Here is a 27,702-nt window from a genome sequence, read left to right as displayed (position 1 = left end):
TGTCCTGCCTCAGCCTCCCGAATAGCTGGGACGGCAGGTGCTAATTTTTATGTTTTTAGTAAAGACAGGGTTTAACCATCTTGGCCAGTCTGGTCTCGAACTCCTAACCTTGTGATCCACCCGCCTCAGCCTCCCAAAGTGTTAGGATTACAGGCGTCAGCCATCGCGCCTGTCCCAACAGTTACTATTTCAAAATATTGGACTCATGGGTAATTAAAATGTTTTTTTCTAGTCATAGCAGTTCTCTAATTTCTGAGTGCTCCACAACGATCTGGATCTATAACAACGATACATATTTGTAATAAGTGAGACAAAATGGTTGACAAAACTTTTAAAAACTCAAAGAAAAGTCCAAGCCCAATAAGCCTTGCTCTTCCGGTCCCTTCAATCAAGTCCTAACTTGCTTTCCCCATTGAGTCCAGCTCATTGTCTCAACGAAAACATACCCAAGAGGTGATCAACTCATAATCTGACCCAGGCTGCCTAAGTTCCAACTCCAGCTCCAGCTCTCAGAAGCTGGTGCTTATGCGCCATGTGTCTCTCACTCCCATCTTTAAAATAGAGAAAAGCAGTGCCTTTCCACAGTGCCAAGTAAGTGGTGTAATGTACTTTTTTGCATAAAGCTCTTAGAATGAAGTTACCAATTCAGTCTCACTTATTATCAACACCCATGCCCAAGGACACATCCTATACACTCGGTTGAGGTGAGCCTCTCTATCAAAGAAAAGAGCCAAAAGGCCACTCACGTAGAGCTTTGCCCTCAGGAGCCAAGAAGTCCCTCCCTGCAGCTCTTTTGGAAAGATCGGGCTGGGGAAGGAGAAGGCTGTGAAACACCCTGACCGCGTCGCTGTCCCCCATAAGAGTTAAATGCTCCTCTCCCTTTCTGGGTCGACGCAACACCCGCCTTCCTAAAAAGGAGGTCAGGAGGCGTCCGGGATCACCCAGCGTCCTGCGGGGATCAGGGAGGGAGAAGGGCCGGTGCCCCTGCAGCTGGAGCTCTGACCCCACCCAGGGACCTGACAGGCTTCGTGGGAAATCAACAACAGACCACCAGTCACCAAGTAACAGGGACTGATTTAAGGCTTTCATTTGTGTTACCTCTTCCAGTTCCCAAAACGATTCTATTAGGATGGTCCTAAAGTCCCCATTCTAAAGAACAGTAACGGGAGACCCAAGGACATTAAGTAACACCCCAACGTTATACTGTGAGGAACTGGCCACGCGCGTGGGGTGCAAGGAGGCGGAGTGGGCAGCTCAGAGCCCTGGAAACCCTGAAACCAGGCGAGACGCGACCCGACCAAGTCCCAAACACCACGGGGACGCGAGGACAGCCCAAAGCCCAAGAAAGCTCCACTGACGAGAACGTAAACAGCGGCCCTCACCCTTCAAACCTCTGCTCTCCGTCGAAGTTTTTTTTTTTTTTTTTTTTCCTAATTCGATCACCAGTTCGTTGAGGATCCAAAGCGTAGGTTCAGGAAATTCAGAAGGGTCCCGCGGAACTGACCCAAACTACCAGGGACAAAACTGCAGCAACCTCACAGTCCCGGAGCAGAAGCCCACAACTCCACTGAGTGTTTGGACTCTACGTCCCAGAATTCCCGAGCCAAAGTGATCCTGACAACCCCGAGCGCGTGGACTATATTTCCCAGAATTCCTTAGGATCCGCCTGCCCACTGACCGCTACTCCACTGAGCGTCTGGACTACATTTCCCAGAAATCCTCAGCTTCACCTGCGGAGCCAAACTGACCGCTACCCCACTGCGAGTCTGGACTACCATTCCCAGAATTGCCTGTATCCTCCTCCGGGAGTCAGTGTCTGCGACTCCACCGAGCTATGGATTACACTCCTCCGATTCCTGGAGGAAAAACGCTTAAATTCTCAGTCTTCAGGGGGAAGCGTTGCCACTCCGGGTGCCCACGGGGAACAAATCTCATAGCCACGAACTCCTGGTGGAGAATGGGAACTGTTATTCTGAAAGTCGTCCTTCTCTCTCTCTGGTTCAGGACAAAAAATATTGACTAGACAGGAATTCCTGGAGTCTAAACGCCTCCAATGATTACAGGAGTGTTAATTGGAAAAGGAACAAGCCAGAAGACACAATCTTCGAGGAGTTAAGTTTTGCTAATCTAATAGTAAGAAATGGTATTTAAATGTAGTTTTAATTTGTATTTGTTCTTTTGTAAATAAAGTGAAACATCCTTGCATATTTTCCGTGGCCATTATTATAGTCTGTGAATTGGTCAAATCTTTTGCCCACATTTCTGTTGAGTTTTTAGTCTTTTTCCTTCCATTGAGTATTATTTACATATTCATATTAACATATCTCAAATATTGCTCAACCAAAAAGCTTTTTTTCTTTGACTTCTATTTTTCGCTATGCAAAACGTTTTTTAACGCAGTCGTTTTGTTATTGAAAAAACATTTTTGAGGTATAATTCACAAAACAATTATTTTAAAGCATATAATTCAACGGCAATGACATCTAGTGCAACAGTATTGTTGATAAAGGAGTAAAGAAGAAATCACTAAGAAATGCCTTTACTTAGGCGGATAGTAAAGGCATGGGAGCCCTCGATAAGGCTTTTCTTTTTAATGAAAAGCAGCCCCAAATTATTTCCCTTCCTAAGGAAGAGCAGCCTGTAAAATCGAGCTGCAGACAGACATAAATACCAGCAGTTGTACCAATCATGTTCAAGATGGCGGCTCTATCCTCCCTTCTCTTTGTCAGCCACGTGAGCAGTAAGGAGCAGACCAGAAGGGCAAATCAACGGGGAAGTTCATTTGTATAAGAAGATTAGGGTGGGGCAACCAGCCTTTCCCAGGCACTGTGTAAACGTCATACCTGATGGATCCAATCTATGAGCCCTATGTAAATCAGACACTGCCTCCTCAAAGTGGACTGTAAAACTGAGCACATTCGCTGCTGGCCGACCCTCTTCAGATCAGAAACCTCTTTCTCTTCCCCCTTTTAAACCTCTGCTCCTAAACGCCTCATGTGTGTCTGTGTCCTAAATTTTCCTGGCACATGACTACGAACCCCGGGTTCAAACCCCAGACAGTGTAGCTGCTTCATTGTGAAATCAACACCTCTTGAATTCAAAACACTTTTATCACCCAAAGAAAACCCCACGCCCACGAAGCAATCACTACCGTTGTCCATAATCCCAATCCTGGGCAAACATTAATCTCTCTTTTCTATTACCTATTTTGGACAAATCATAAAAATGAATGGAACCTTTTGTTTCTAACTCCCTTTGCTTAGCAGAATATTTTTAATGCTATTCACATCATACCACGAATCAGTACTTCATTCCTTTTCATAGATGAATAATATGTTTATACAATTTGTTTCTCCATTCGTGCATTGATGGGCATTTGCCTTCTTTTCACCTTTTGGCTGTAGTCAACAGTCTTGCTACAAATGTTCGTGTACATGTATTTGTTTCACTACCAGCTTCCAGTTCTTTTTTTCTTTTTTGAGATAGAGTCTTGCTCTGTCGCCAAGGCTGGAGTGCAATGGCGTGGTCTCACCTCCCTGCAACCTCTGCCTCCCAGGTTCAAGCAATTCTCTTGCCTCAGCCTCCCAAGTAGCTGGGACTACAAGCACGTGTCACTACCCCTGGCTAATTTTTGAATTTTTAGTAGAGACAGGGTTTCACTTTGTTGGCTAGGCTGGTCTTGAACTCCTGACCTCGTGATCTGCCCGCCTCGGCTTCCCAAAGTTCTGGGATTACAGGCCTGAGCCACTGCGCGGCCAGTTTTCCATTCTTTTGGGTACATAACTAGATAGGAAACTAGTGATTCATATGTTAGTTGTACATTAATTTTTGGGGGGAATTATGAAACAATTTTCCATAGCAACTGCCCCATTTTATGTTCCCATCTTTAACGTGTATGGGTTGTAATTTCTCTACACACTATCCAATATTATTTTCTATTTTAAAAAATGATTGTTAGCATAGTGATTGCAAAGTGGCATCTAGTTCTTCGATTTGCATTTTCCTGATGACTAATAATGTTGAGCATCTTTTCACATAATTGTTGGTCACTTGCGTATCTGAAACATCTGTTTCTAAATTTATAAATTGGGTGCTTCTCTACTTGTTATTGACTTGGAAGGGTTCTTTATATATTCTGGATACTAGAAACCATACTTTATGGCATTTTCCTGTTCTCGATGATGTCCATTTATATGTAATTTTTTTAACTGTAGTCTAATTTATGTAACTTTTTTCTTTTTTAGCTTGTGCTTATGTTGTCTTACCTAAGAATCCATTCCAAAAGAAGTATTGAAGATTAACCCATTTTCTAAGAATTTTGTAGCTTAAGTTCTCACATTTAGGTTATTTATCCATTTAATTTTTAAGTATAGTGTGAGGTGGGGCTCTAATTTCATTGTGTTGCATATGTATGTACAGTTGTTCCAGTACTCTTTGCTAACTGTTCTTTCTCCATTAAGTAACATTGGATCCTTCTTGAAAATCAGATGACCTTAGATATATGAGTTTCTTTATGGACCAACAATGATATTCCATTAGTCTGTGTATCTTTTCTTAGGCTTGTACCACATGGCTTTAATTACTACAACTTGGTAATAAATTTTTAAATTGGGACGTGTGAATCTTTTATGTTCATCATTTTCAAGATTTTTTTTGTCTATTTGGGGTCAGTGCAGTCATATATGAATTAGGAGTACTGGCTTTTCTTTTTCTACAAAAAGACTTGGAATTTTGACAGGGATTCCACTAAAACTGTACATTGCTTTGGACAGTATTGTCATCTTTACAATGTGATGTCTTCCAATTTGTGAACTCCTAGACAACAGGTGAATTCAGCATGATCATAGGAGACATAATAGGATACATGATCCATACACCAAATTTGATAACCCAGGCGCACAGAAGGGTACATATAAGCCCTATCTGATGTCTTTTTAGTGATAATAAACAGGAATTTTTTGCCCAATGTTTTCTGGGACAAAAAGATTGTTTTGGACATGAGCTATTCTGGTATCTGGTGATGCATAAAAAACAAAAGTTTTAACTACAACAGTCCTAGCGGTCTGATGCCACGTGCGCAGAAACACTGTGGCAAGCCTGAGGTTGTTAACTACAACAGTCCTAGCGGTCTGATGCCACGTGCACAGAAACACTGTGGCAAGCCTGAGGTTGTTAACTACAACAGTCCTAGCGGTCTGATGCCACGTGCACAGAAACACTGTGGCAAGCCTGAGGTTGTTAACTACAACAGTCCTAGCCGTCTGATGCCATGTGCGCAGAAACACTGTGGCAAGCCTGAGGTTGTTAACTACAACAGTCCTAGCCGTCTGATGCCATGTGCGCAGAAACACTGTGGCAAGCCTGAGGTTGTTAACTACAACAGTCCTAGCCGTCTGATGCCGTGTGCGCAGAAACACTGTGGCAAGCCTGAGGTTGTTTGTTAACTAGAAAGGACTACGCATGGCTGGCCTGTGGCTGTTGTCAGGAATTATGGACTTTGAGAAGGTTGCCACCATCCACTAACTGTAAGAGTGGTTCACCATGCCTAAATTGTACAAGGTAATTTATTCCATGTATTTGGTTTCCTTGGAGTCTGGAATCTTGGTATATGCTGGGGCAGATAATACCTACCATGATCATTCCCAATAAGAACTTTAGATACAGGTTACGAAGAGCTTCCATTATAGACCTTTCATAAGTACTATCACAATTCAATGCTGGAGGACTTGAGTGACTGCTATGGGATACCAGGCAGAGAGGGGATCTTGCAAATTTGCACCTGGTTTTCTCAGATGTTGCCCGTGAGTCTTTTTCCTTTACGAATTCTGCTTTGTATTCTATCACTGTAATATAGTCATAAATACAACTAATATTCTGAGTCCTCTTAGCAAATCACAGAACCTAGAGATGTTCTTAGGGACCTCCAACCTACTATGCAAATTGAGAAAGCATGGATTTTTTTTTTCTTTTTCAAGATCTATAGCTTTTCCAAGAAAGCATGGATCTTAATAAGTACCTCACATCCTGAGAAAATCTAGTTTACAAAATTAACTATATTAATCAAATGTATCTAACACTTTGCTGAAGAAAGCCTTTAACTTAACACACTTAAGATATTACTATGGTGTGTACCTGATTACTTAGCATCTGACAATAGTTTGAATATTTATCCCCTCCAAATCTCATGTTGAAATGATGACCTACAGTGTTGGAGGTGGGCCTATTGGAAGGTGTTTGGGTCATGAAGGCAGATCCTTCATGAACATTGGTGTCCCCACCATGGTTCAATGAGTGAGTGAATAGACACTCTATTTAAACTCACACAATAGCTGGTTGTTTAAAAGATCAAGTTACCCCTCTCCCTCTCTTGCCATGTTACATACCTACTCCAATTTCACCTTCTCCCATGAGTAAAAGCTTCCCAAGGCCCTTCCAGAAGCTGAGCAGATGCCGGTGCCATGTTTCTTGTAAAGCCTACAGAATGGTGTAACAAATACATCTCTTTTTATTTTAATTTAATTTTTTTATTTTTTGAGACGGAGTTTTGCTCGTTACCCAGGCTGGAGTGCAATGGCGCGATCTCGGCTCACCACAACCTCCGCCTCCTGGGTTCAAGCAGTTCTCCTGCCTCAGCCTCCTGAGTAGCTGGGATTACAGGCACATGCCACCATGCCCAGCTAATTTTTTGTATTTTTAGTAGAGACAGGGTTTCACCATGTTGACCAAGATGGTCTCGATCTCTTGACCTCGTGATCCACCCACCTCGGCCTCCCAAAGTGCTGGGATTACAGGCTTGAGCCACCGCACCCGGCCAAACCTCTTTTTAAATTGCCCAGTCTCAGGGATTCCTTTATAGCAGTGCAAAATGGATTAATACAACATTCAAACGAGCTTTGTCCTAACTAGTTCCACACCCTTTGGAGCTCTGCCATTGTCATGCTACGTTCCCTGTCCATACACATCTATTCTCTAGAGTGCTTTTTTTTAACCTCTGCAACATATGTATACCTACTTTATTTCAATTTCTATGACTTATGCCTAAAGAAGCAACATGTGCATTCATCATGGCAGTTTACCACTCTCATCAATGTATCTGTATTCGAAATCCCAGATAATTTTTGTTTTAAAATATGACTTCCACAGTCTTATTCCGTAATTTTGAACTTATGTCACATGACAATGTAGAGCAATCTTACTCAGTCTTTATAAGTAAGTGATTAACATGAATATGTTTTCAAATTTTATTGCACACAATTTACTGCTTTGGTAAACCTGATTTTCACTGAGACACGATTTTATGTATCCCTAACTATTAAAAACAAAAAAATTAAAAATTCATGGAAATATAAAATGGTGCAAATATTCATTGCCAGCAAAGATCAGTAAAAACATTCATTCACATAGTTTGTATGTAAACACTCAAAAGAACATAAACACACAGATATTTGACTACATTATGAAGGCTAAAAAAACATTGTTTTTCTCCTTTTATGTCTATGTGATCATCTCACTGATTTCATGTTATTATAAAAATAAATGCTATTCACATAAATTCCTGAACACTTGTTCTTTTCATTTTAAAATGGAGTGACATCATCAATGTGGTCTTCTACTTTTTGGAGTTTGTCACAGTCACAACTTCCTGTCCTATGGTTTTCATATCAAACAGCTGCACCTTATAATTGACATGTTCTGCTCTACAATGGACACATTTTCATTGCCAGCAATAAAGAAGAAGATTTGAATGTTAATCCTGCCCCCCAATAATGAATATATTTGAAGAAACTACCAAACTCCATTAAGTTTCTCTTCCTGTATGTATCATAGGGTTGATAGAAGAATATTGGATAAGAAGGTTGACAAGATCGGGTGCAGTGGCTCAAGCCTGTAATCCCAGCACTTTGGGAGGCCAAGGCGGGTGGATCATGAAGTCAAGAGATCGAAACCATCCTGGTCAACATGGTGAAACCCTGTCTCTACTAAAAATACAAAAAATTAGCTGGGCACGGTGGCGCGTGCCTGTAATCCCAGCTACTCAGGAGGCTGAGGCAGGAGAATTGCCTGAACCCAGGAGGTGGAGGTTGCGGTGAGCTGAGATTGCGCCATTGCACTCCAGCCTGGGTACCAAGAGCGAAACTCCGTCCCCAAAAAAAAAAGAAGGTTGACAAAAGCTGTACCAGAGAAGTTAAAAAAAAAAAATTGTACAGCAATTAAAAGGTAATCATACCAAGGCCTCATGATCACAAATATGATCAATCTAGGATTGACTAAGAAAATTTGTCAATGTCCATCCGACACTTTTAAAGTGTTACTGTAAATCTTGTCTTAATACTGTTGAAAACATTTAATTATAAAATATGCAGTGGTCTATTACTGTAAAAGTAACCCAACCTTTTCAGTCTATACTGTGAGAAAAGCTACAAAAGATGAATTTATATCATATACAAGCAATGAACATTTGATAGAGCCACAGATAATAATCCAATTTCAGAACATAGGATGTGGGGAAGCCAGGAGCCAAGTGCAATAAAATGATATTCAATGAATATGATAACTGATCAAGAAAAAAATAATAATATTCAAAATAATGCTATGGATCACAGTACTGAGTTTACTCTGCATTTCAACTCATGTTTCCCAGAATTATGTTTTCCAGACTTCCCTGTTTGGATGCATAAAATTGCATCCAAATCCATACATATGTTTTTTCCTTTGATTGATTTAACAAACAAGCACTGAACACATACAAAGTGCTAATCAGCATTCCAGCTGTGACAATTTAGCAGCAAAGACAGACACAGGTAGCTTACATTCTAGTGGACATCAATTTTGAGATGTCCACCATTAGAGTGGTAAATTCATGAACTCTTACTCTTTCTAAGTCCTGTCTCCTGAATGATAGCTGTAACTATCAAACTTCTGAATGAAGCTTTATTGCACCATTTACAAAGATTCTCTGTGGTGGTCCTGAGACTACTGGGGTATGCTGAGCTATGGCTGAAGCAGTGATGTTATCTTAAACAAAATGTTTTCCTTCTTCCAAGAATGGGTGAAATTTATCACCAGCATGTATTCAGAGATAAAGCACTCAAAGGAAAGTGCTTATTATGTGCCTCACATTTTAATGTTTCTCCCCTTTGTGAACTCTCAGATGAGATTGCATTCATGAAGACTGAGTGAAGACTTTATCACACCATCACATCACTAAGTTTTCTCTCCCACATGAATAATCTGATGAAGTTGAAGACTTGAGGCCTGACTGAAGCACATACCGCACTCCCACATTTCCATGTTTTCTCTCTCCCATGTGGACCCTCTGATGCATGTCAAGATTCGAGCACCTATTGCAGCCCTTCCCACAGTCCTCACATTTGTATGCCTTTTCTACACCGTGAACTTTTTCTTGGACTTTAGAGAATGAATTCTGTACAGTATTCTTCCCATACTCCTCACATTTGAGAGGTGTTTCTCTGCTGTGGCGTCTCTGATGGGTCAGACGGGTTGAAGACCAGCTGAAACCCTTCCCACACTCATCACATTTGTATGGCTTTTCTCCGGTGTGCACTCTTTGATGAGAATGAAGCTGTGAATTCTGAGTAAATCTTTTCCCACACTCTTTACATTTGAATGGTTTTTCTCCACTGTGCAGTCTCTGATGTTTCAAAAGACACGAGGCCCAACCAAAACTCTTCCCACATTCTTTACAATTATATGGTCTTTCTCCTGTGTGGACCTTCTGGTGCATATCAAGATTAAACTTACTATTGTAGCCCTTCCCACACTTCTCACATTTGTATGGCTTTTCTCCAGTGTGGACTCGCTGATGGGAATGGAGATGTGAATTCTGAGTAAACCTCTTCCCACACTCCTCACATTGGAATGGTTTTTCTCCACTGTGGAGTCTCTCATGTTTCAAAAGACAAGGGGCCCGACTAAAGCTCTTCCCACATTCCTTACAATTATACAGTTTCTCTCCTGTATGGACCCGCTGGTGAAAGTCAAGATCCAACCTCCTTTTGTAGCCCTTCCCACACTCCACACATTTGTATGGTTTTTCTCCACTGTGGGATCTCTGATGGGAATAACGTTGTGAATTTGTGTAAAATCCTTTCCCACATTCTTCACATTTGAAGGGTTTTTCTCCACTGTGGACTCGCTGATGTTTCAAAAGACATGAGGCCCATCTGAAGCTCTTCCCACATTCTTTACAATTATATGGCTTCTCTCCCGTGTGGACCATATGATGCGTATAAAGATCTCGCCTACAAATAAAGCCTTTTCCACACTCCTCACATTTGTATGGCTTCTCTCCTGTGTGGACCATGTGATGACTATTAAGTGCTGATCTCTGACGAAAGCTCTTACCACACATATCGCATTGGAAAGGTTTTTCTCCCGTGTGAACCATGGAGTGCCTATTAAGTCTTGATCTACCACAGAAGCTCTTATCACATATATCACATTTGAATGGCTTCTCCCCAGTATGGATTCTCTGATGTTCTTGAAGCTGGGAATCATGAATGAAGGCCTTCCCACATTCCTCACAATTATAAGGTTTCTCTCCTGTGTGCAATTTGCAATGCACATTAAGTGCTGATCTACGACTGAAGCCTTTCCCACATTCCACACATTTGAATGGTTTCTCTCCAGTGTGTAGTCTCTGATGAGTTTGCAGATGTAAGCTCTGACTGAATTCCTTACCACACACATCACACTTATAGCATTTGTCTCCCATGTGAACTCTCTGATGAATACGAAGGGCTGAGATGTAACAGAAGCTTTTTCCACACTCGTCACATGTATGAGACTTCTCTCCTGAGTGTAATTGTTGATGAAAATCAAAGATGGAGAGATCATTGAAGGACTGTTTATATCCATTGCCCTGGGAAGATTTCTGTCTTATGTTAATTACAGATAGTCCTGCCTCAGTCTGGCAGGGTAAATCACTTTGTTTGGAGAACTGAGAGCTATGTATTACCGAGGCTTGAGACCTGGTTAAATCACTTACAATTTTTTCCCAGATTTGCTGGCAGGACCACTCTTGATGTGTTCCTGCTTCTGAAACAGGCTTCATCTCAGTTTGGATCTTGCCTCCTATCAGAATACAGAATTAAGAGATGAGGACAAGTGAAGCCTTTGTTCAGTGTTATCAAGATTTCACTTAGGCCATGGCATGAAACTTTCATGAATATAGACAACATTCAGTTTGTATTTTTCAAGTGTACCATAATCTCTGGTTTGGATGAGGCCAATTTAGAACCAACCCAAGTGTCATATGTAAAATACTTGGTAGAAATAAAAGACTTGGGCTGGGCGCAGTGGCTCATGCCTGTAATCCCAGCACCTTGGGAGGCTGAGGCGGGTAGATCACGAGGTCAAGAGATTGTGACCATCCTGGTCAACATGGTGAAACCCCGTCTCTACTAAAAATACAAAAAATTAGCTGGGCATAGTGGCGCGTGCCTATAATCCCAGCTACTCAGGAGGCTGAGGCAGAATTGCCTGAACCCAGGAGGCAGAGGTTGCAGTGAGCCAAGATCGTGCCATTGTACTCCAGCCTGGATAAACAAGAGCAAAACTCCGTCTCAAAAAAAAGGAGATAAAAGACTTACAAAAAAACAGTAGATGTTGGCCTGGATGTGATGAAAGGGAACACTTATACATTGCTGGTGTGAATGTAAATTAGTACCACCTCTATAAAAAAGAGTATGGACATTCCCTAAAGAACTAAAAGTGGATCTACAGTTTGATCCAGCAATCCCACTACTTTCTACCCAAAGGAAAATAAGTCATTACATCAAAAAGACACCTGCACACATATATTTATTACAGCACAATTTACAATTTCAAAGATATGGAACCAACCTAAGTGCCCATCAACCAACTAGTGGCTAAAGAAAATGTGGTATATATACACCATGGAATACTATTCAGCCATAAAAAAAGAACGAAATAATGTCTTTTGCAGCAACTTGAATGGAGTTGGAGGCCATTATTCTAAGTAAAGTAACTCAGGAATGGAAAACCAAATACTGTGTTTCCACTTATAAATGAAAGCTAAGCTATGGGTATGCCAAGGCATACAGAGTGATATAATGGACTATGGAGACTCAAAAGGAGGAGAGTAGAAGGTGGGGAAAGGGATAAAAAGCTACACACTGGGTACAATGTACACTACTCAGGTAATGGGTGCACGAAAGTCTCAGAATTCACCATTAGACAATTCATGCATGTAACCAAAAACTACCAAACCCCAAAAGCTACTGAAATTAAATAAATGTTTTTAATAAAATAAAAAGTCTTAATAAAATTAATATAATACAAATATTATACCTGCTACTCTTCCTAGTGAATTTCCTAATCAGCCGAAAATCTTGCATGGCAAATTATGAAACTAATAAATTATGTATATAATAAAATATAAATCAAAACCAACTTTATAGAAAAATAACATAATAAATACTTGGTACATTTGTGTTTATATTGTGTATCTTTACAAAGTAAAGAAATTAACCTCATTCAAAATGAGGTCTGGATGCTGTCCTCAGGATCTGAGAGGTAATCTCTAGGAGTTTGAAGTGTCATGCCTGAGGAGAGTGTCTTTGTTTGTTTGCGGGTAAAACTAGGTCTCTGGATAGTGAAACAATATAATTTAGGGTTGTGGCTGGCCACCCCTTTGGGGGTTGGTGCCCCCCATGTCACAAAGAGCAATGAGATTTAAGGTGGGGCTTTAGGTTACATGGAATCAGTGGCCCAGGAGACTGATTAGCCACATGGGAATCAAACAACAAATAATGGCTATCTAATAGAGCCTCACAAATTATTTGTAAAGCCAGGGCTCAGGTTGGCCGTACTCTCTACAGCACACCTTAATTTAGGAATGTAACACATCCTACTCTACCAGGAGGATACAATACAAGATCCTCATTTGGTACGTCCCAGAACGGTTTCTTATTTTCTTTTTCTCTTAGTAAAATGTAATGTGCATCTCTACCCTGTTAACATCCATAACTTTTACTATAAAAGCATTCAGTGAGTTCTGCTTGTCTTTCTAGGTAATTACTGAATGTGAAGGTAGTTTTGGGAAATGCCCACATTTGCAGTTGGTGTGACGTGAGAGTGATCTTCTGTAAACTCTTGCTCTAAACTGTGTAGTCACTTAAACTCTTCACGATAATATCAAAGGCTTAGGAGTGTTTTATCTACATATTCATAATAATCCTACACAAAAATTTTGTATCCTGTGTATCTTTAATTTTATTTCTCTGTGTAGATATGAACAATAGTTTAGTTACCTGAAATAGGTAAGAAACAGACAACTGCAGTTTTGAGGGGAATTGGAAAGGTAGGACCTGACGGGGTATGCAAAGGGTGATGTTCCTGATGAGACACTGAAAGGTGGTGAGAACACCTGGGATAAAAAGAATGCCTGAGGGGTCATGCTCTGGTTCCGTGTGGGGATATTAGACGCTCATTTAAAAATAAAATAAAATAAGGCTGGGCACAGTGGCTCACGCCTGTAATCCCAGCACTTTGGGAGGCCGAGGCGGGTGGATCGCGAGGTCAAGAGATCGAGACCATCCTGGTCAACATGGTGAAACCCTATTTCTACTAAAAATACAAAAAAATTAGCTGGGCATGGTGGTGCGTGCCTGTAGTCCCTACTACTCGGGAGGCTGAGGCAGGAGAATTGCTTGAACCCAGAAGACGGAGGTTGCGGTGAGCCGAGATCACGCCTTTGCACTCCAGCCTGGGTAACAAGAGGGAAACTGCCTCTCAAACAAACCAAAAAAAAGGGCTGGGCGCGGTGGCTCAAGCCTAATCCCAGCACTTTGGGAGGCCGAGGCTGGTAGATCACGAGGTCTAGAGATCGAGACCATCCTGGTCAACATGGTGAAACCCCGTCTCTACTAAAACTACAAAAAATTAGCTGGGCATGGTGGCGCGTGCCTGTAATCCCGGCTACTCGGGAGGCTGAGGCAGGAGAATTGCCTGAACCCAGGAGGCGGAGGTTGCAGTGGGCTGAGATTCCAGCCTGGGTAACAAGAGCAAAACTCCGTCTCAAAAAAAAAAAAAAAAAAAAAGGCAGAGGCTAGGTGCAGGGGCTCACATCTGTAATTCCATCACTTTGATAGCCCAAGTCTGGTGGATCGCTTGAACCCAGTAGTTGGAGACCAGCCTGGTTAACATGGTGAAACCCCATCTCTACTAAAAATACAAAAATTAGCCAGGCATGGTGGCACATGCCTATAATCCCAGCTATGTGGGAGGCTGAGGTATGAGAACCACCTGAATGCAAAAGGCGGAGGTTGCAGTGAGCTGAGATCCTGCCACTGACCTCCAGCCTGGAAGACAGAGTGACACCCTGTCTCAAAAAAAAATAAAAAAGAAGAAAAAAGAGGGCAGAAAATACATGATATAGATAAATACTCCTTTATACTGATTTCCAAATGGAAGAATATAGACAGCAAGTGAGCTATAAAATAAATTTAAAGCCTTCTATTGAGTATTTAGAAAAAAAGAATTAGAAAAAGTGATCACATCCTCATGACAAGCAGGAAAGGTATCATTTCATGAAATTCCTACTAAAGTAACCATAGACGTCTACATGCATGAAAAATGTTTGCCCTGGTTATGGTGAGAGATGTGTTTCCTCACTATGACTCACACTCATAAAAATACTGAAAACTTTGGTCAGGATATTACCAAAGCCTAAATTAAGTTAGTCAAAGGGAAAGTTAACTTTCCAAGGTTGAATCTTGGAAAACAGTAAGAGGTAGCGGTGTACCCAGTGGTACACATTGGAATATGGATATATTTAACACATCGTTACTTAAGGGGATTTTGGGAGAAGAGAGATTCTCTTTCAGGATGTTGTTATTTTGAGAGGACGGTTTCCTGACTCTTTCCAAGTCATAAAGTTGAAAATAGAGCACTAGGTCTCTAAAAAATAAAGGAAAACTTATGTTGTAAAATCTATATTCTTTTATGTTTTTAAACAATTAAATCCATATAAAATGAAGATGCACAAATATACGTATTTTTGAACAAAGATGACTAGAAATATAGGCAATGTTCAGCTGTGTGAATTGTGTTGATCTCTTCCTCATTCTTCCCCAACCAGGAGAAGGAGAAACCTGGGTCAGTGATGTGCATGCAGACTTTGGAAATTCTATTTTGATACAATGGAATTATAAAGCGAGTGGTTTGGGATGGCTTCTCTCATTACTTAAAAACCGAAAAGAGCCGGGCGCAGTGGCTTACGCCTGTAATCCCAGCACTTTGGGAGGCCGAGGCGGGTGGATCACAAGGTCAACAGATCGAGACCATCCTGGTCAACATGGTGAAACCCTATTTCTACTAAAAATACAAAAAAATTAGCTGGGCATGGTGGCGCGTGCCTGTAGTTTCAGCTGCTCAGGAGGCTGAGGGAGGAGAATTGCCTGAACCCAGGAGGCAGAGGTTGCAGTGAGCCAAAATCGTGCCATTGCACTCCAGCCTGGGTAACAAAAGCGAAACTCCATCTCAAAAAAAAAAAAGAAACTTGAATAACTCAAGGAGATGCCAGACGGTTTTGAGGTGACAGAGTATTCCAATCAGTGAGATAAGCAAGTAAGGGCTGAGACAGAAGCTTTTGTAGAGAAAGAACAATGGTTCCTAAAAGACATCCATATCCAGTCCCCAGGACCTATGATAATGTTATACAGCAGGGGAATAGAGGTTGTAGATGCAATTAAGGCTGCTAGTCAGTTAACCAGATAATAGGAATATCAGCCTGGATTATCCCGGAGCGATCAATATAATTACAAGGCACCCAAAGCATAAGAAGAGTGGCAGAGGGAGCGTGCCTGTGAAGATGGAGGAAGAGAAGCAAGAGCCAAGGAGTGAGGACAGTGCCTAGATACTGATAAACCAAAGTAAAGACTTCTCCCCAAGAGCATCCAGAAAAAATGAAGCCCTATAGATAACTCGATAATTGCCCAGTGAGATGTATCAGACTTCATCCCTAAAGAACACAAAAATAATGTTTGTTGCTCAATCCGCTAAGTTTGTGGTTACTGGGTACCAGCAAAAGGCAACACAGATTCCTTGGCAAGACAGAGAAACAGCAGGGAGAATAATGTGGCTGGTAAAGACAGAGCAAGAGGGAGAGGAGGAGATGTAGTCAGATAGGTGGGGGGACGGGATGAAAAGCAGACCACAGGGTCTCCAAAAGTCAATTAACGAGGTTATAGGGAGAGCAAGGTGGCTCATGCCTGTAATCCCAGCACTGGGGGAGGCTAAGGCAGGTGGATCACAAGGTCAGCAGTTCGAGACCAGCCTGGGCAATATGGTGAAACCCCATCTGTACTAAAAATACAAAAACACTAGCAGGGCATGGTGGCTTGTGCCTGTAGTCCCAGCTACTCGGGAGGCTGAGGCAAGAGAATTGCTTGAACCCAGGAGGCAGAGGTTGCAGTGAGCTGAGATTGCACCACTGCACTCTAGCCTGGGCAACAGAGGGAGACTCCGTCTCAAAAAAAAAAAAAAGAAAAGAAAAGAAAAAGAGATTGTAACTTTAATGAAAATAAGCCAAAAAGGCTTTTGAGCTGAGGAATAGCAATCTGACTTACATTTCCTAAGGATCACTTTGGCTGCTATGAGAAGAGATGCCAGGGTGGGAAGGCAGGCAGCAGGGCCACCAAATGTAAGATGGTTGACAATAATCCAAGAAAGAGGTTTGGCCATTTAGGGCAGGGCAATGGATTTGAGCACGGACAGAAGTAAAAAAGATGGAAGAGACCTACAGGGATTCATACTTGCTTGATTCTTACCTGAATTCCCTTCTCTCTGGGTTGCTGTCTTCATCATCCAAACCTTTTCTTCCCTTAGGAACTGGAAAGTATCCCTGTTGAATGCTTGCTGTCCTATGAACATGCAAAGTCATGTGCTTAATTCCGGCACATTCTAGGTCACACCAAGGTCAAATTTTTACTAGAAATTTAGGTTCTCACTGCACATTCAAACTTGAACCCTAGGTTCAAGTTACTTATTAACACTTGAAACCTTTTTCTTTTTAAAACGGGGTTTCACCATGTTGGTCAGGCTGGTCTTGAACTCCCAACCTCAGCTGATCTGCCCGCCTTGGCCTCCAAAGTGCTTGGATTACAGACGTGAGCCACCACGCCCGGCAACACTTGAAACTTTGTACCCTAGCATATGAAGTCACTCCTGAGGCCTGATGTTCCATTACAGAGGGTGCCTGTGCTCACCCACTGACAGCAGGTTCCCGAAATTCTCCAGCATCACATCTCGGTACAGCTTCCTCTGGGCAGGGTCCAGTAGCCCCAGCTCCTCCTCAGTGAAGACCACAGCCACGTCCTTGAAGGTCACTGCCTCCTACAGCATCAAACATATGCAACCTCAGACTCATAAGCAGTGATTCCTGGAAGAGGGAGGGGTGGCACTGATAGAGAGAGGGGAGGGGTGGGAAATTGTTTTGGATCTTGAGAGACACAGGCCGACTCACAGATTTCCTACTCATTCTGTCCGTATCCTGACAATGACTGATTTACCTGAGTTCCACCGAAAATGAAATGATGAAAAAGACCTGTATTTTTACTTCGTGCAGTAATTGAGTCTCCTTGTAAGTAACCCTCTAGGACTCTAAATGCGGCATCCTGGGCTCCACACATATATGTTTTGATAAATCTTCACAGTCACCTTGGCAACATTTAGCAATTCAGTCCTGATTTGTTTGATGATGCCCATTGTCTCCCTCTCTCAAACTCCAACCCTGGATGTTACTGTTTTTCTTTAACATCTGCTTTTTTTCTGTGTGAGAAAAAAGAGAAAATAAAAACATTTGCCAAACTGACAACCTTATGGTGACATGTGTGAGTAGTTATGCAGTGAGTCCTCTGTACTCTCAAGGCAAAAACTACACACATTACTTGCAACATTGAATGTCACGATCTGCAGCCAGCGTGCCTCAGAGTGCATGCGTAAGACTGTCCCTTCCCAGTCATGTGACCTTAGACAAGTTGGTGTGAATGCATTACTTTCCTCTCTGTATAATGACTGTCTCAGGATACAGTTTTTATCTTTTTTTTTTTTTTTTTGAGAAGGAGTTTCGCTCTTGTTACCTAGGCTGGACTGCAATGGCGTGATCTCGGCTCACCGCAACCTCTGCCTCCTGGGTTCAAGCAATTCTCCTGCCTCAGCCTCCTGAGTAGCTGGGACTACAGGCACGCGCCACCATGCCCAGCTAATTTTTGTATTTTTAGTAGAGACGGGGTTTCACCATGTTGAGCAGGATGGTCTCGATCTCTTGACCTCGTGATCCACCCGCCTCGGCCTCTCAAAGTGCTGGGATTATAGGCCTGAGCCACTGCGCCCGGCCAGGATACGGTTTTTAAAGAATTAAATAGTGGAATATACATATGCTATTGGGGAAACATGTGTAGCATAGACTAAATACTTAACATTAGCTGTTTTTATTTTTGTCAATTATTGTTAGTGACTTTATCTCATATCTGCATGGAACTGATCTATTGTTATTCTAAATAAGGAACATTTAATTTTATGTTATCCATGATTACCAATCCAATAAAGAACATCATTTCAGATAGATCTTACTCTCCTATTTAAATTTTAAATAATAAAATGTCAAAAAATAAGAATTAAAAATTGTGATATGTGTCACATTTTCTCAATTTTTTTGAACTCTAAAATTTTTCAAGGGGATACATTATTCTGATTTTTCTTAATATAGCCAAAAGCAGTTTATCAATTTTCCCATTATTCTGGTACTCTGATCAGAAAGAAATTGTTTTTTGGTTTTTTGGTCTTGTTTTTTTGTAGAGATAGCATCTTGCTATGTTTACCAGGATGATCTTGAGCTCCTGGTTTCAAACAATCCTCCTTCCTAAGCTTCCTAAAGCGCCAAGATTACAGGTGTGAGTCACAGGCCTGGCCACGATTTTGAAGAGAGGCCTTCTGCCATGATTGTGAGTTTCCCAAGGTCTCCCCAGCCATGCAGAACTCCAAGACCATCCTCAAGGAGTTTAATGAATGTGGTACCACAAGCGAAATGTACGTCCACATTGAAAGGGTCTTACTCTGTTGCTCAGGACGGAGTGCAGTGGCCCCATCTCGGCTCACTATAACCACCGCCTCTCCGGTTCAAGTGATTCTCCAGCCTCAACCTACCAATTAGCTGGGATTACAGGCACACGCAACCACACCTGGCTAATTTTTGTATTATATATAATACAAAAAGATGTATATATAATATAAAAGATGTATAAATGAATATCATCTTTTCAAATATTTATTGCCATCTGTTTTTCTCCTTGTATACATTCCTGGTAATCTCCTTTATTCATATTTCTTTGGATTTTCTTCTCTATTCTGTGTATAAGATTCTTATTTTGGATTATACCTTTTTTTAGACATCCAAAGGGTAAATATTTTCACCTTAGACTATTACATTTTCTGGTAACACTGTGTAAGCCATCTTTTCCCTTAATGAATTTTAAAATTTTCTGTAATGACTATGGTAATTGCTGTTTTTCGGTACCTGAAGTGCTGGGGGCCAAGGAATAGGTACCATGACAAGAAGAGAAGGCATCCCCCTCCCAAGGTAGGGCCAGGGAGGAGCAGTGCCACCTGTGGATGTCACCACTCCAGACACCCACACCACAGGGCACAGGGCCCTCAATGGAGAATTCTGTCTGTCTTTCTTTTTCTCTCTCTTTCAACTGAGTAAAATGGCTAATATTCTTGCCTCTCAGTCTCCTGTCTGAACATGAGCAGGTTTCTCATATTTCCTGTGTTTAAGAGGAAGATAAGAACTGCCTCATTCAGCTGTCCTGAGGAGTAAATGAAGAAACAAAACACAAAGACTGGCAAATCCAGGATCATGCACAAAAGGTTTACGTTAAATATCACTGCGGTCAAATTCCTTAACATATAAAGGAATAAAGAAAGACCACTAAATAAAAGGCACAGAAGGCACAACCCAGACATGGGGGAAAGAAAATCTGGCTCTTCCTGTGTGGAAACTTCCAGCAATCCTTGTGTGACGCCAGTTACAGCTTGCCGTAATGTGCCACATGTGGGTACTCTACAAAAGAGCCAACGTGGCACGCATTTAAAGTTCCCTTTCAAAACTGAGTTCCCAGTGTCTGGTAATATCAACTAATGAAAAAGGAGCATCGATTTAAATGGGAATATGATGCAACCATTAAAAATGAACATTATATAATATTAAATACAAAGAGTGCAATTTAAATTAGATTCATATCACCAATACAAATACAGTTATAAATGTACATAAGGAAGAGTATGGTATTAGAGGATAAAAATAGCTAATGTGTGAGCAGAGAAGTAGTAAAATAAAAGAATTATCCATTCCAACGATCTTGTCTACTCCATAGACTAAATGATACAAGAAAACAAGAACTAAAAACAAATGTAAAATCCACTCAAAAGTAACAAAGGAAGCACCTGGTACACAAGAGATCCTCAAATGCCTGCTTTTCTCCTCGAATCTTCCCAAGACAGAGAAAAACTTGTGACAGTCTGAGTACTGAGATGGAATTTTTTTTTTTTTTTGAGATGGAGTTTTGCTCTTGTTACCCAGGCTGGAGTACAATGGTGCGATCTCGGCTCACCGCAATCTCCGCCTCCTGGGCTCAGGCAATTCTCCTGCCTCAGCCTCCTGAGTAGCTGGGATTACAGGCACGCGCCACCATGCCCAGCTAATTTTTGTATTTTTAGTAGAGACGGGGGTTTCACCATGTTGACCAGGATGGTCTCGATCTCTTGACCTCGTGATCCACCCGCCTCGGCCTCCCAAAGTGCTGGGATTACAGGCGTGAGCCATCGCGCCCGGCCCTGGGATGGAATTTTAAGAGTAAGAGAAGCAAATCTACTCACCGTGAACGTGGTCATTTTCCCTCTTACTTCCGGGAACTTGCGGAGTACCGAGTGATGCAATTCCTGGGAAAGCAGAATTGTACCTGCAAAGTGCCAGAAAAGGCAGAAAAAGAGACATGAAAAGGCAGCCAGGGGTGCCACCCACCAACAGGGATGTGTGTTGTGAACGGGCACATGAATGTTCACAGCAGCATTAACCATAAAAACCCAAAACAGCACAACCAAAATACCCTCCTATGTGTAAACGGGTAGACAAATCATGGTCTATCCAAACAATGGAATCTTATTTGGAAATTTAAAGAAAATGAAGTACTGACTCATGCTACAACATATGTGAACCTTTGAAACATTATGCTAAATGAAAGAAGCCAGTTACAAAGGAGGACATATTGCAGGCTTCCATTTCTGTAAAAAGTCCAGGTAGGAAAATGCACATAGAGAGAAAACTGATTAGTAATTGCTTCAGAGCTGAGTGAGAATGAGGTCTAACCATAAGTAGGCACGAGGAGACCCGTATAGGAATGAAATGATCACTGAATTGTGGTGATAGTTACTCCCTTCAGCAAACTTTCTAATGATCACTGGATGTACACCTGAAATAAGTTAAGTTCTATGATACAATAGGTGGGAAAAAATAATTGTTAACATATACGTCATTTAACTTAACAAGAATCAATTCTGAGTCCATATTGACAGAATATTTGCAATTGAACAAATCCAAGAATAAATAGAGAAAAAGGTCATTTTACAGCTGAATGCCCACTAGTAATGTTATCTATTCCTAAGAAACATTATTATTTTCCAAAAAAAATCTAACTCTCTTTATAGTAGAGAGATCCGAAAGACAGCATCTTGGCCAAGTGGAAAAGGTTGAGATTGCCAATAAAAGAGACAAACTGACATCGCTTGGCCCCTATTATACTGCAATGAAAAGGACATCTCACCGCTTCTGTGGTAACCCTACCAACAAAGCATAATCTGAACATGCATATGAATTATATCAGACACAACTCCAAATGAATGCCTTTCTCCAAAATAACTTGCCTATACTCTTCAAAAATATCAAGCATAGAAAGACAAAGGGTGTAGAATCCTCCAGATTAAAGATTATGGAAATGGGACAACTAAAGGCAATGCATAAAATTAGATTGTGGACAGAGGTGGTGGTGGCGGGTGGGGAGTGGACACTTGTAAGAACCTTAAGTGAAAAACAGAACAAATTTAAATATAGAACTGCAGAGTACATAACATGATGTTGGGTAATTTGTTATCTAGCACTATCTTTTTTTTTTTTTAAGACAGTCTCACTCTGTTGCCAGGCACCAGGCTAGAGTGCAGTGGTGTGATCTCGGCTCACTGCAACCTCTGCCTCTCTGGTTCAAGCAATTCTCCTGCCTCAGCCTCCCAAGTAGCTGGGGCTACAGGCATGCACAACCATGCCCAGCTAATTTTTGTATTTTTTAGCAGAGACGGGGTTTCACCATGTTGGCCAGGATGGTCTCAATCTCTTGACCTTGTGATCTGCCTGCCTCAGCCTCCCAAAGTGCTGGGATTATAGGCATGAGCCCGGCCCTATCTAGCACTATCTAACAGATAATACAATTAACTATTAGCAGTCCTCTAATAGATATCTAATATTTAATAAATATCTTTGTCTGGTATATAATCTAATATTATCTAATATCTTATGTGAAACCATACGCTAGCCCTTCCTAAACTCTTAGGAAGGCAGCCTCTGGCATGTGAGCTCTCTTGCTGCGGAAAGGTATAATCAGCTGTCTCTGGTTACAGGTATGTTTCTAGTGATATTTGGCTGATGGTCATCAACAAAGCAAAGAGGAAAAATATAAACACTTGGCAAATGTGGGTAAAGAGTAAATAAGAATTTCTTAGGCTATTTTTGCAACTTTTCTATAGGCTTCAAATGACATGAAAATAAAAAGTTTTATAATTTCAGGAAAAAGTCATAGGAAAAATAACGAGATTAATGAGTATGATCGAACATGGTAATTGACTAGTTTATTCTCTTTGTATTTGGAAATTTCCATAAACACATAAGAGGGAAACATTAAGAAAGAAATATAAAATTTTTGTTAAAATGTTCATAAACATATAAATATACAAAAAGAAATACATTCGAAGTGTAACAGTTGCTGTTTTTACATCATGGGTTCGTGGGTAATAAAAACATTTTGTTCCTTTTTTTTTTTTTTGAGAGAGTCTTGCACTGTCACCCAGGCTGGAGTGCAATGGCACAATCTCTACTCACTGCAACCTTCGCCTCCCAGGTTCAATCGATTCTCCTGCCTCAGTCTCCCGAGTATCTGGGATTACAGGCACCTGCCACCACTCCTGGCTAATTTCTTATTTTTATTTTTTAGTAGAGACGGGGGTCTTACCATATTGGCCAGGCTAGTCTCGAACTCCTGACCTTGTGATCCGCCCACCTAGGCTTTCCCCCCTGAGTCCAGCTAGTTCCTCGGCCTCAGTGAGAACGTATCCAAGAGAAGATCAAATCAGGCTTTGACCCAGACTGCTTAGGTTCCAACCACAGCTCCACCTCTTACTAGTCGGGTGCCTATGCGCCCTGTGTCTCACTTTCGTTTTTAAAATAGAAAAAAAGTGATACTTCTCCACAGAGCCACGGTGTGGCATAAGCCCTTAGAATGAAGTTATTAATTAAGACTTAATATCAACACTCATGCTCCAGGACACATCCTATACACTGTCGGTTGGGGTGAGGATCTCTGACAACGAAAAGAGCCAAGGACCACTCACGCAGAGCTTTGCCCTCAGAAGCCAAGAAGTCCCTCCCTGCAGCTCTTTTGGAAAGGTCGGTTTGGGGAAGGAGAAGGCTGTGAAACACCCTGACCGCGTCAAGTAGCTGGGACTCTGCAGGAGCCTGCCATAAAAGTTAAATTATCCTGTCCCTTCCTGGAAGCGAACGCAACCCTCGCTCTCCTAAAAAGAGGTCAGAAGGCGTCCGGGATCATCCATGGTCCTGCAGGAATCAGGGAGAAGGGCCGGTGTCCCTGCAGCTGGAGCTCTGACCCCACCAGGGGATCTGACAGGCTTCGTGAGAAATTAACAAGAGATCACTAGTCACCAAGTGACAGGGACTGCTTTAAGGCTCTCATTTGTGTTACCTCTTCCAGTTCCCCAAACGATTCTATCAGGATGGTCCTAAAATGTCCATTTTAAAGAACAGTAACGGCAGACCCAAGGAGATTAACACCCCAACGTTATATCGGGAGTAAGTGGTAGCGCGCGTGGGGTGCAGGGAGGCGGAGTGGGCGAGCTCAGAGCCCCGGAAACACTGAAACCAGGTGAGACGCGACCCGACCAATGCACGCGGGACGCGAGGACAGCCCCAAGCCCAAGAAGGGCTTGACTAAAACGAAAACAGCGGCCCTTGCCCCTCCAAACCTCTGCTCTCCGACGAGACTCCTTTACCCTAATTCGATCACCAGTTCGTTGAGAATCCAATGCGTAGGTCCCGGAAATTCAGAAGGGTCCTCAAGGCGCGGAACTGACCCAAACTATTGAGGACAAACTGCAGCAACCTCAGTCCCCGAGCGGAAGTGCCCGCGACGCCTCTGAGTGTTTGGACTCCACTTCCCAGAATGCCCCGGGATCCGCCTGCTATAGCCAAACTGACCCCTACGCCACCGAGCGTCTGGACTACACTTCCCAGAACTCCCCTGGATCTGCCTGCCAGAGCCAAACTGACCGCGACTGTACGGAGCGTCTGGACTGTATTCCAGCAGCATCACCCTCCAGGGCAAGCGTTCCCAACTACTGGAAAGCCCTTCGCTGCTCTTCCCACGGGGAACGGATCCCATATCCCCGAGCGCCTGTTGGGAAATGTGGACTTCTACCCTGAGAGTCGTCCTTCCTTCTTCCCTGTACCCAAGAGAAAATATCGTATAGACAGGAATTCCTGCAGTCTAAACGCCTCTAGTGATGACAGGAGTGTACTGGAAAGGGAACAAGGGAGATGATACAATTTCAAATTATTAAGTTTTGCCAGTGGGAAGAAATGGCATGTAGTTTTTTTTTGTTGTTTTTGAGACGGAGTTTCGCTGTTGTTACCCAGACTGGAGTGCAATAGCACAATCTCGGCTCACCGCAACCTCCGCCTCCTGGGTTCAAGCAATTCTCCTGCCTCATCCTTCCGAGTAACTGGGACTACAGGCGCGCACCACCATGCCCAGCTAATTTTTGTATTTTTAGTAGAGACGGGTTTCACCTTGTTGACCAGGATGGTCTCGATCTCTTGACCTCGTGATCCACCCACCTCAGCCTCCCAAAGTGCTGGGATTATAAGCGTGAGCCACCGCGCCCGGCTGTCATGTAGTTTTATATCTCTTGTAAACAAAATGGAATATTCTTGTATATTTTCAGATGTCATTACATTTTCTGTAAATTGTCCAGATGTTTTGCCCACTTTCCTGTTTTTTGGTCTTTATCCTTCACTTTTCAAGCACAGTTTTAACATTCATGATATTAACATTTTATCTCGCAAATATTTTCTCAACAAAAACGTTCGGTGTTTTTTCTTTCTTATCTATGCAAAATATTTTAACGTATTTTATTTAAAACATCTCTATTGAAGTGTAATGCACAAAGCGTAAAATTCACCATTTTAGGATATCTAGTACAAATAAAGTCAGGAAACATTTTCATCACCCCACAGACCCCATACCCACTAAGCAGTCACAGCAACTGCACCATTTTTACATTCCCACCTTCAGTGTGTGAGGGTAGTAATTTCTCCATATCCTTTCCAATACTTATTTTATATCTATGTATAAAGTGTGTGTGTGTGTGTGTGTAAATTGGAAACGGGATCTCCCTATGTTGTGCAGGCAGGATTGCAGTGGCTATTCACAGACAACATCCCATTACTGATCAGCATGGGAGTTTTGACCTGCTCTGTTTCCACCTTGGGCCAGTTTACCCCTCCTGAGGCAACATGGTGGTCCCATGCTCCTGGGAGCTCACCACGATGTCGACTTAGTGTGGACACCCGGCAGGCATAACTCGATACACCTCAGAACTCCTGGGCTCAAGTGATCTTCCTACTTCAGCCTCCCAAGTAGCTGGGACTTCAGTGCCTGCCACCACACTGGCTATTTTCTATTTCTAAAAATGATAGCTAAGATAGCTATTGTAAAATGGTGTCTCATTATGTTTTGATTTCCATTTTCCTGACAACTAATAGATAAGCATCTTTTCACCACTGCTGGTAACTTGTATATCTGAAATTTCTATTTGTATCTTTGCTCATTAGAAAATTGGGTTGTTTCTCTTCTTGTTATTGAGTTGTAAGAGTTCTTTAATGGTGCAATGACATGTCACTGCAGCCTTGACCTCCCGGGCTCAAGCAATCCTTCTGCTTCAGCCTCCCAAGTAGGTGGGACCACAGGACTATGCCTGGCTTACTTACTTACTTACCTACTTATTTAGTAAGTAGAGACATGGTTTTTGCCATGTTGCCCAGGAAGGTCTCAAACTCCTGGGCTCAAGTAATCTACCCACCTCAGCATTCCAGAGTGCTGGGATTGTGAGAGCCACCTCACCTGGTCTAAGAGTTCTTTATATATTCTGATTCTAGAAGCCACGCTGATGGTCTTTTCATGCTCTTGACAATGTCTGTTTATGCATAGCATTTTTTTTTTACTCTAGTCCAATTTATATGGGCTTTGTTTGTGCTTATGGTATCTTATCTAAGAAGTTATTTTAAATAAAAAGTCTTGAAGATTAACCTCTATGTTTTATTCTAAGAGTTATATAGCTTAAGCTCTTATATTTAGGTCACTGGTCATTCTGAGCTTATTTTTAAGTACAGTGTGAAGCGCAGATCTAACTTCATTATGTTGGAAACTCCTGACGTCAAGTGATCTGCCCGCCTTGGCCTCCCAAAGTGTTGGGATTACAGGTATGAGCCATGGCACCTGGCCACACATTAGTCATTTTAATTCTCTTTCACGTGATCTCTCATATGAAATTATAGTTGTTAAGGTGAAGGAAAGAGTGTTACATACATCACATCATTAAGGTTTCTCTACCGACACTGAATTTGAAGATGTGAGGCCCGACTGAAGCATATACCACTCTCCACACTTCCATGGTTTTTCTCCAGTGTAGATTCTCTTATGCAGATTAAGATTCAAGTGATCCAGCAATCCCACTACTAGCTATATATCCAAAGGAAAGGAAGGAATCCATGTGTTGAACTCCTGTCTGCACTCCTATATTTATTATAGTACTATTTGCAGTAGCTAACATATGGACTCAACCTAAGTGTTCATCAATAGAAAATGGTAAAGAAAATGTGGCATACATACACAGAGGAACACTAACCATAAAAAATAACAAAATTCTGTGATTTATGGCAAGATAGAAATAAGCTTTGGAGAACATGATGTTGAGTGATGTAAAGTCAGGCCCGGAAAGATAATACATGTTCTCACTCATATTTGAAAGCTTAAAAGTTGACATCATAGAAGCCGCATAGCATTGGCCAGGCACAGTGGCTTATGTCTGTAATCCCAGCACTTTGGAAGGCCAAAGCAGGTGGATCACTTGAGGTTGGGAGTTCAAGACTAGCCTGACCAACATGGTGAAACCCCGTCTCTACTTAAAATACAACAATTAGCCAGGTGTGGTAGCATTTGACTGTAATCCCAGCTACTCAGGAGGTTAAGGCAGGAGAATTGCTTGAACCTGGGAGGCGGAGGCTGCAGTGAGCCAGGATCATGCCACTATACTGTCTTA

General features: G+C 42.0%; 1 protein-coding gene across 29 annotated transcripts in view; it reads right to left on the bottom strand.

Annotated features, from left to right (window-relative positions):
• LOC144576459 (zinc finger protein-like) overlaps positions 1-27,702 on the bottom strand; it is a 51,059-nt gene that overhangs the window by 21,133 nt on the left and 2,224 nt on the right. For 8 of the 29 annotated variants that reach the window (XM_078359980.1, XM_078359998.1, XM_078359977.1 and 5 more), the window contains exon 1: positions 1,383-1,591. Coding sequence is in view for 21 of the 29 variants with exons in the window: in XM_078359976.1 (XP_078216102.1) it covers positions 9,197-11,094; positions 16,815-16,907; positions 17,253-17,379; positions 20,923-21,123 (2,319 nt within the window). In the remaining 8 variants the exon portion in view is untranslated. Of the gene's footprint in view, positions 1-1,382; positions 1,592-6,383; positions 6,475-7,227; positions 11,097-16,814; positions 16,908-17,252; positions 17,380-17,509; positions 17,815-20,922; positions 24,299-24,348; positions 24,518-26,379; positions 27,555-27,702 lie in introns of those variants that run through there. The other 21 variants (XM_078359975.1, XM_078359985.1, XM_078360004.1 and 18 more) reach the window with 20 other exon arrangements.

The sequence above is a fragment of the Callithrix jacchus genome, chromosome 22, assembly GCF_049354715.1.
Source record: "Callithrix jacchus isolate 240 chromosome 22, calJac240_pri, whole genome shotgun sequence".
NCBI lineage: Eukaryota > Metazoa > Chordata > Mammalia > Primates > Cebidae > Callithrix > Callithrix jacchus.
Note: the sequence above shows the minus strand (reverse complement) of the source record. Positions and strands in the feature narration are given on the sequence as shown.